The 10,292-nt window shown below is 40.5% G+C and overlaps 1 protein-coding gene across 1 annotated transcript in view; it reads left to right on the top strand.

The window, feature by feature from the left end:
• Positions 1 to 10,292, top strand: part of nrtn (neurturin) — a 131,495-nt gene that overhangs the window by 1,114 nt on the left and 120,089 nt on the right. The window contains exon 2 of the mRNA XM_048613907.1: positions 741 to 945. Within this exon, the coding sequence (XP_048469864.1) occupies positions 741 to 945 (205 nt within the window). The remainder of the gene's footprint in view (positions 1 to 740; positions 946 to 10,292) is intronic.

Genomic DNA, 10,292 nt, shown 5'->3' with positions numbered 1-10,292 from the left:
CAACTGCCCTCTCACTGCCCTGACTCCCCCCAACTGCCCTCTCACTGCCCTGACTCCCCCCAAACTACCCTGTCACTGCCCTGACTCCTCCCCAACTGCCCTGACTCCTCCCAAACTGCCCTGTCACTGCCTGACTCCCCCCAAACTGCCCTCTCACTGCCCTCCCACTGCCCTGACTCCCCCCAACTGCCCTCCCACTGCCCTGACTCTCCCCAAACGGCCCTGTCACTGCCCTGACTCCCCCCCAACTGCCCTCTCACTGCACAAACGCCAAGTACATGTCCACCCAGGCCCGCGGCTCTGGTAGCGCAGCCACGTTAATAACTGATGACTCCAGTCCATGTTTGGGGCGAATCCGCTTTCACTTGGGGTCCCGGCTGCTCCGCTGGGCTCCCACTTTCTGAACTGGAGAGGAGAATTGGAAATGAACATCTTCAGGAAGTGTCCCGGTTACCTCGCCTCCCTCTATCTGTTTTTGCCCTTCTGACGCTAACCTCCAAACCCCCAGTCTCTCCCTCCCTCAAATTATCACTTTCCCTCTCTCTGACCAAATCCCTCTGCCTTCTTTGTCACTCCTTGTACAGACAATGTTCCCCCAACGCACCCACTAGCCCCTCACCTCCCTATCCTGCGCCCCCCAGTACTTGGCACTGTGTACGAAGACCAGCTAATACAAAACAGATACCACCACTACAATAGGTACGTAATAATTATTCCCCATATCTGGGAGCTGTTTGCAGACACAGGGAACGGGGCGGGTCAGAGATCCTGCTCATTCGCTATTGGAGCCTGTGTTATCGCTGGTGTCCGTGGCAATGTGCGGACACTTTGTCGTGTGAGAGATACTCCACACTCAATGGAAAGATCTCACCTTTTATCTGCCGCTGCGAGCTGTGTTCAGAAGCTGGGAGCCAGCAGCAGACGGCGGCTGTGCTGTTAGTGAGGGTAAGTCCAGCAAGTGTTGGAATGTTCTGCAGCTCCGGGATTCGGGGCCCGAGTGCCTGTTTTATTTTTGGAAAAGTGTCCCCACTTTCAGTGCCCTTCGCAGGGAATGCCTGCATATCGTTCTTACACGGGGACACCCCCCCCACCTCCACTCTCTTTAGGGATAGTCTCCATTTTCCACACCCACCCTGTTATGCTCTTCTGGGGCAATTCACTATTATCTGCATCCTTTAGGACATTCACAACTCCGCCCCCCCCCTCCTCGTATGCACAGCACCCCACTCCTCTCCCACCCCCCACCCACCACCCACCAAACACCAAACACCAAACACACACTGTCTGCATCCTTTAAGACATTCACCCTCCCTCCTCCCAAACCCCCACCCCTCAACACACACACATAGGCAGCATTCACCATAGTTCCTTCCTCCCCTAACACCCCCACCTATACAATGACCATTGTCTGCACCCTTCAGAACGTTCTCAATATACTCCACCCCAAACACACAGTCTGCCTTCAGCATTCAAGGACCCCACATTTATCTGTCTCTCTGTTCTATCTCACTTGTTTTGAGCTCCTCTGGCTGCTTCTGTGCTGATACCTTGGGCAAAGGAAGCTATCAGTGGGATCATCCCAAATGCTCAGGGCTTTTCTGATTGTTTTTCTCCTTTTGTATTGCAAAACTAGTCTCTTAGCTCCAAAGATGCTAATTGGAGGCATCAATTTTACTGGAATTTGGGTCAGGTTATATTTGACATTACTTACTTGTGTACTTTCAGCATCTAAGTTGTGAATGTCAGAGTAATCCAGAGACTGACATGGTCGTCAGCATTTCTGGTACCGATTCTCAATCTGTTGAATTTTAAGTGTAAAAACATCAGAAAAAGTTTGTTTTCCAGATTTCAGATTTAATCTCATCAAATCTGCCCCATGACAACAAGCAGGAAACAGTCCATTTGTTATCAGTGACCAAGCGATATTTCCAGGTCTATGCTAAAGAACTGCTTTATTCATGCTAGCTGCTTTAGATGGTCTTTGGTGAGTTTCATGTTAGGTTTCATCTGTCTAGGCTGCAGACTCTTTCTCAGGGAGTGTAAAAAATTACATGGCATCACTTTGAACAGGGGAATTTTCCCTATGGCCTGGTCAGTACCCGCTGAACAGATTAACTGGCATTTCATCTTCTTACTATTGTTTTTGGAATATTATTGCATTCACACTGGTTACTACATTTGCTTGCACAACATCTGGGACCTCATGTTAAAAAGTAATCTGTTAGTTGTGTTGCATTTTGTGGCATTGTGAAGACATGAAAAGTGCTCACTATATCAGTGCAAATACTCTTACATAAACTTATCTGTCCTGTCATTTGGGAATTTATGCTGGATTCAGTGACAATGAATGAAAATTTAGGTAGAGCAAAAGGTATGGAACATTTAGCAAACACAACATAAACTTACTGAAGGTCAGTTATCCTATATGATGGTATGTGTAGTATAACATGGGCTTGGGCGACAAATCGATAGGAAGTAGATTCAGCAATATACTTGATTAGTCAGCAAATAACATGATGAGCTGCACGTTCAGCAATGGATACCCAGGGTACAGTGAGTCATATCTAGGAATTTTCACTTAGTTTGATTCTCTCACCTCCCCACCCCCAAATTGTACCTCCCGGTCCTTGCCAAAGTTTGTGAACTGATTTCCTGATTTCTTTTCAACTCTCAGAGACAATAAGGACTGCTGGAAGCCAGAGTCTATAGGTGTGAGGCTAGAAAAGTACGGCAGGTCAGACAGCATCTGAGGAGCAACAAAGTCAATGTTTTGGGTCAAAACATTGACTTTCCTGTTCCTCTGATGCTGTGCTTCTTTTCACCTCAGTCTGAGTTCATTTAGTGAGAAGGATGTAGCTAAATCCACAGTTAAAGATCACTTTGTGAATAGTGCAATGTGATAGATGCTTCGTCCCCTTTTACAATTTGACTTGCTCTGAACTTGGCTCCCCTCTAACAAACTGCCTCGAGACTTCGACTAAAGTAAATTAGTAAATTGTTAAATTACAAGACCATGGCAATTTTCCTCATTTTTCTTTGCTGATTAAACTGCTTTTATTCTAATGTTGTCCAGCAGTTTATCAAAACAAGTTTTAATTTCCTCAGAAGTTGCAATTTACACTGGTACATTGGAGTCCAGTGTAGCTTGTCATATTCATTTTAACCAAAAGAACAAGAAATGATACAGATGCAGCAGTTGCATTAGACGAAACGTGACGTTATGTTAAGCTGAGTTTTATAAGGATGAGTAGTTAGTAACCTAAAAAATTCCCATTCTGCCCAATTAACTCTTTACACTGAAGTTTTCACCACTTTTCCTCCTGATGTTAGATTTGACTATCAAAGTTTTCCACATTTTGTTATGTATAGACTTGATGATTTCCCATATTAAGAAATCTGAATAATGGAATCTTTTGATCCTGAGATCAGCTACATTTGTCAGATCTCCCAGTTTTGGATACCAGATTGAATTTGATCAATAATTTTTGATGAAGAGATTTGTAGATTGCTGTGTGATTAAATATTCCCAGAGAGAAATAAACAAATGTTCATCTGGAAAATATGTTGTACAGAAACACATTTCTGTTTCGGTGCTTCCTCTGCGAAATACGAGCACCCAATACAGTGACAGCCTGTGATATTAATCACTGGATGGCACATCATGGATTGGATTGTGTAGTTTGCCCATTGGTGCTACTTGAGTCCCCATCAGAGTTCTCCCTGATCAGAGGAAATAGAGCATGACAGCCTACAATCAGAGAGAGGCAGGTGTTTCAGACACCAATATCAATATGACTGCAGCTCAGGCATCAATAATAACAGTCGAAAATCCTACTGACTGTATTTAACATTGTTAAAATCAACACCTCACTCTCCTAACAGTGGTCGAAAATGAGCAAACCTTTCGGAGAAATGGCGGAAATGGCTGTTTACCGCAGTTATTTGAGATTTCTGCTGACCTTCCCAATGAGCTACAGCAGGAGACTGGGAGAACACCCGTGGAAATCCCAGGCGCCAGTGTATTGTGTTATCATTAAGTTTTGTCTGTTTGCTCGGGAACCCATCCACAAACATCCTAAAGTAATCTCCTCAAGTAGTTAGATAATAGTGAGTCACTAGTTTTCCTGGGAAAGACAGCAATTGCAAATTCCCAGGACAGATGGCGCTGGTGCTGAACAAATTCAAATCAGGATATTGAGAAAGAACAGGGATCTTCCCAACTTTAGGGTCAGATGGAATAGTTAACAGAAAGCACACTGGGAAGTGGAGAAGATTTCTGTTGCAGTGTTCAGTGAGGATTTTATTATGAGATAGAAACAAATTGTTTACAAAATTGTAACAAAGCTAAATTTTGTTTAATGTGTTCATTCAATAATATTTGCATTTTTTGTGCCTTATATTTTCATTTATAATTGTTTTTTAGATACTTTCAGTTTTAAAAGTTTAATCTGTGTTTCATATTCCAACAATCCAAAGAGATTTCTTGCTAGAACTTGGTGAGTTTAGAGTGCTGATAAGGATTAATAATTATTATTGAGTAATAGGCCCCTGAAAAGAACAAATTATCTGTAAAAGGCTAGGTTCCAGACCATAGTTTACACAAACTGCTCTCTCAGTGGAGAAAATCAGAAATTATAATTCTGATGTTTGGAAAAGGAGGAAAACATGGGACAAAGATCAGTTAACCTAAAAATATCTGTAATAGGAAACACTTGTAAGCATTGTATGAGAGGTTATTAGTGCTCATCAATCATCAGAGGTAACTATGCTCGTGTCTCATTAATCTGTTGGAATTCTTTGAAGAGCCAAACAAAACTATGGATACAATTTAAATTTCCAAAAAGACATTTGATAAAGATCCACGTGTGAAGATTTTCAAAGAACTTGCAGAATAAATATTGAAAATAATTTGTTGGCTTGAAAACTTGTTTAGCAAATATGAAAGAAAGGCAGTGATAAATGGAAGAAAAAATATCTCACTCCTGGAGGTAGCTACAAGCTCAATTCTGCTGAGATCTTGACTAAGACTGGTTGCAGTATAAAATTTAAAAAAATAATAGTTATCTCAGATTCTGGAACATGTCTTAAAGCCTTATGAGGTGCCAGAGCCCTTTTTTTTTTAAGTAAATTATTTATTTATTAATTACTTTTCAGTGAATGAATTTTTCTAGAAACATAGCCACAACTTATTTCATAGACAAACATAGCCGCCAATTTACACACAGTGAGGTCATATATACAGCAACACAATGCACTGGCAGTCCCTCCATTTCTGGTAGTGTTGGTTGAAAGATAAGTGGGCATTTGATGATGCTATACAAAGAATGAAACTATATTTGTACTGCAGGTTTCACCTCATGATATACTAGAATTGCTAACCCCAAGTGTTTACTTTTAAAGAGAGATCTGTTTAGTAGGTAAATATGATAGTTATTCATGCAAAAAAAATCTTTAAACAGCAAATGTGATGGATGGGAGTTACATGATCTAGACGTCAAAAAACATAGATAATATTGATAAGGCTATTTTACCTAGATTATGAGCACAAGATTATATAGCATACGTGCAAATCTAACAAACATCAGGCAAGGCTAGAGATTACAGGAAACACTCATGGATCTGTGAAATGGTCAAGCAACAAATGTAAAGGTTGAGTCAGGATGCTTATTTTAAGATAAAGGGCTCTGTAAGTGAACCTGCTTGTTGTCATATATTTATGGAGCCAGAACTGGACCAATACATTCAGTATATAGCAAGTGTCCAGCTCCAACAAACTTAATGTTCTCATCCACAGCAGGTGGTTTAAGCAGCGCTTTCAATTTTCAGTTTAGTTTAGCAGCCTTGTTTAAGTACTTCTTTCCATTCTTTCCCTATTATGTCCCACTTTACTGAAGTTAGAATCAAATGACAATATGGGATTGAAAACAATAGAAAGCAGACTAGTCCCAGATACAATCACCCTTCAGACTTCTGGTTCTTTCAAACACCTATGCAATTCTCCTTTGAATTTTACAACCGTGTCGGTCTCCACTGTCTCCTTAGACAATCCATTAACACAATCAACACCCCCTTCATGAAGTGGCCCAATCTAAACTATTGGCCCACCTTCCCTCTTCTGACTCCTTGTTCCCATTTTGCAGTTTGTGCAAATCCCAAACATATTACCTCAATCTATCTATTCCCTTAGTAATATCACCTGAGGTTTCTTTTTTCAGATTAAATATTCTCAGTCTCTTCAATTTCTGTCCATTACTAAACTTACATTTAATCGTTCTATTCAGAATTGCCTCCGATACTTGGTTATCAGTTGCCCTGTTATAATACCAGATTGTACATAATACTCTAAGAGAATGATGGTTACCTTCAACACTGACATGGTAATGGGGCAGAGAAAATTGTATAAACCTTCTTGATTTTCATCTCATTCAGTCAAGACAAATAAAAATGGAACAGAGCAAAACTGAAAAGTATTTCAAAATACAACTTGAATGAAATCAGCCATCACTAATGGCAACCTTTCTGGATGCTGCACAATGTGATTATCTATTTGCTACAGATAGGATCACTGCAAAACGACTGCAGTTCATCTGGTGCAGGTATGCCCACAGTGCTAACAGATAAATAACAATAACACTGACAGTGACAAGTAATAGTTTCAAGTCAGTATGGTACATTGCTTGGAGGGGAATTTGCAGGTGATGGTATTCCCATATGTCTGCTACTCCTGTCACTCTAGGTGGTAAAAGGTTGCAAGTTTGGAAGATGCTGCCAAAGAAGCCTCAGTGAGTTGCTGCACTGCATCTTGTACATAGCCACTAAGTGTCACTGGTGGAGGGAATGAATATTTAAGTTGGTGGGTGGACTATCAGTTAAATGGGCTGCTTTTTCCTGGGCGGTATTGAGCTGTCTGATTGTTATTGGAGCTGCAGTCATCCAGGCAAGTGGAGAGAATCCTGTCACATTCCTGAACTGTGAATGGTGGACCGGCCTTGAGACGTCAGACTTGGTGTAGCATATTGTATTGCAAATCCTTCAGCTATTTTATTCAATGATAAGTCGATTGTCCAGATTGACCATAATAACTAGACCCACTTAATTCGAATAGAACCTGGGCATTTCCCTGCTACACTCCATCCTTATAGTCTTTTGCTGCTTGACTGCCTGATGGTGTTTTCATTTCAAATCCTGTTTGCTTTTAGCCTGTGCTTTATCTCTTGGTGTTCACAGCTATGAAGGACACAGTCTGCCAGAACTCTTGTCAAGCACCCAACACACAATAGCTGGTGTTTATCTATCACTGAGACAAAGTAACAAATTGCTTACAATTTGCAATCTCTGAGGAAACAACATTAGAACTAACTAATTAGCATTTTAAGTACATATCATTTCAGACCCCTTTTAAACTTGTTTTAAAGTTTAATGTATTCATCCATCTTGCTCAGTTTTTCAACTATCAATGATCACAACCATCAGACATTAAAACTTTCATTACTGTCAGTACTAAGTCAGTCAGTACAGGAGAGATGTTGCTATTATTTTTGAGACAGCCAGCTTGAAGACAGTTATTGCTATCCATATCGGGATTGACAACACTTAGAGCAATTGAAGAGGCTGTAGTGTAAGAGAGAGAGAGAGGCAGATTCAGCAACACTGAGGAGACAGTAGTGGTACAGTGAGCACCCAGAGCTGCACTAACAGGAGAGACACAACTAACAGTGCAGAGACTATCAGTATATGGAGAGGGGCTTCACACTGTTAGCATTGGTGCAGAAAAACCTTGAGACTCAGTAGTTTTCTATCTGTCAACAATTAGGAACACACAAAGGAAGAGGTGCAAATGCCAGCTTTATAATTACAGCAAATCAAAAATATTGTTAAATTGAATCTCACCTTTCTTCGTGTGAATGGGGAAGAGTTTGGGCAACTGCAATACTTGAATTATCACTTCCCTTACACAATGTTTTGCTTTATTGTAAACAGTTAAATTATGTTACTTTTGATCTTAACACTGACAGCCCTGGTGTTGGAATTGAACTGGATGATCAGTTTTTGAGACCGAATGCAAAAAAGAGTCCTGAATTACAAAGAATAGTGCACATGCTGGTGGGGGGATGGGACGGGGGCAAAGCTGTGGAAAAGTGGAGGGTAGACTTGGGTGGCTGAAAACATTTACTGGATCATAAATTTTGTGGCAGGGTATATGGAATACATACAGCTCCAGACCACTAAGAAAAAAATTTGCATCGTCTCTAACTTATTTTCTTTAGCAATCATTGGTATACATGGTATTCCTGTTGCTGTCTCCATCCCCACCCTTTCCTATTAGACCACTACTAATTCACAGCTGACAATCAATCCAAACCCATCATTGAGACACTGTGAAACATGACACCCACTCAGCACAACAGAAAAGGACAAAATCACCTGGTAGATTTTCAAGAGTCAATCCTAACTGCCTAGAACCAACTTGGCACCGTATTTGAGATAGCCAGAGGGGCAGGACATGGCTTTCTGTTCATGTATGCAAGTTACTTTTCAAAGGGGCCAGGCTGTTCAAAATAAGGCTTCAAGACACTGTCCAAAATTGCAGTCCATGATTGCAGTTGAAAAATTCCTTTGAAAAATGTAAGCTGTTAATATTAGGCCTAGCAGAGACAATGCTTCTCTATTCAGATACAGAACAGTTTGTCAAAAGAATACCCCCCTAAACAGTGCTTCTATTAGATTCCAAGTATTTGTGACCCTGGTTCTCTGCCTGCATAAACTATTCTCTATGGGAATGGCAAAAGAGCGAAATAAACATACACTTCATGAAGCTGCAGCTTTTAACTCGACTGTTACTAAATCCAAGTTTTGTTTATAAGAGTTTATGCGGGGTTACTAAACATGGGCCTTGAAATAAATATAAAAGCAATGTAGTACAGTTTGTTTACATATATGCATGAGGGTCTGAGTTCAATCTCTGGAGTTAGCAAAGCTGAAACATACAGAGAATCGACCAAGTATTTTTTTTCATGTTCCCAAAGCCAGAAGGAAAATTGTAACTTTGTAGCTGTATCCCCACTGATATCCAATTGAAAGAGCAATAGTTTTCTTCGCTGGTCTGTGAGCACTGATTTTATCTTCGGGTTAAATTACTTCATTAGTGTTTGAGTCAATCCAGGCTGGGTGTAACTCCGCTGTGGGGGCTGATTTGATTATTTGTTAGGTTCAATACTAACCTTGTGCCACAGTGCAATCCAAGATCTGAAGGTTTCCCAGAGTTTTCTCAGCACCAAAAGCAAACATCTAAACATAATGATAAAATGTTTAACCTAAGGCTAAACAATTCCAGTACCTTAGCCTTGGTATTGTATGCATAGCTAGAGAGACTCTTCTATCTTAATATCTGAAATGAGACATAAAAAATGATTTGTACCTATTAAGACCTCACCTCCCAGTTCCAACCTCCAAACTCACTTTCCAATACATTCTTCCTTTTCCTCCAACTCAATGAGTTGAAATTGAACCCATCATCACCTATACTACTCCCAATGTCGCATGTTTGCAATGAAATAAGTGTTTTTTAAGACTTGCCAATAAAAAACCCCACAAACATGGCTGTGTCTATAATGAGCAGGCAATCTGCAAAGAAAATCTTATATCCACACAGCAAGTTGAAAATCTACCCTACTGACTTTCAAGGCTTCATTGCCATAGTTTTTCTAAAGCTGTCTTCAAAAAGCTTAATGTCTTCTTTTGTAATGAACCCCTTTTCCTTTATCAGCTCTTCACTTTGAAAAAACTGCTCCAAGGGCTGGTAAGTTCACTCACGCTCTTGCATATAATAAACTGGACATTTGATATATGACCAACCTCCAACCTTTCTTTGTTTATATCGCAGTCTTATTTGCGTCTGTCTTATCATATTTCTATGGTCAGAGCAAGTGACTTTGAATTTCTTCAGTTGTTTTGTTCCTGTGTAACCAACACATTTCCCTACATGTTGTCCCTCTCCCTGCAGTCTTACTGGGTTGAAATTAACACTCTGTGCTCACAAAGTCTAACACATTCTTTCCCTAAACCTCAAACCCTTTGCGTCTCTGTTCTCTTTTCCTTCAAGAATGGGTCAGCTCTCAAAATCTAGTATTGATGTCTTTACATAACCATTTCTTCACGTATTTGGCTTGTACATTTTCCAATCTTGTTAGTATCTTATGCTATGGAGATTGGCTCGCTCCATAAGCTGAACGCAGTAGGACAAAAACCTTAAATAACATGCATAATTCTGAGATAACACGGTGTAGAGCTGG

The sequence above is a fragment of the Rhincodon typus genome, chromosome 29, assembly GCF_021869965.1.
Source record: "Rhincodon typus isolate 14 chromosome 29, sRhiTyp1.1, whole genome shotgun sequence".
In the NCBI taxonomy this organism is placed as follows: Eukaryota; Metazoa; Chordata; class Chondrichthyes; order Orectolobiformes; family Rhincodontidae; genus Rhincodon; species Rhincodon typus.
Note: the sequence above shows the minus strand (reverse complement) of the source record. Positions and strands in the feature narration are given on the sequence as shown.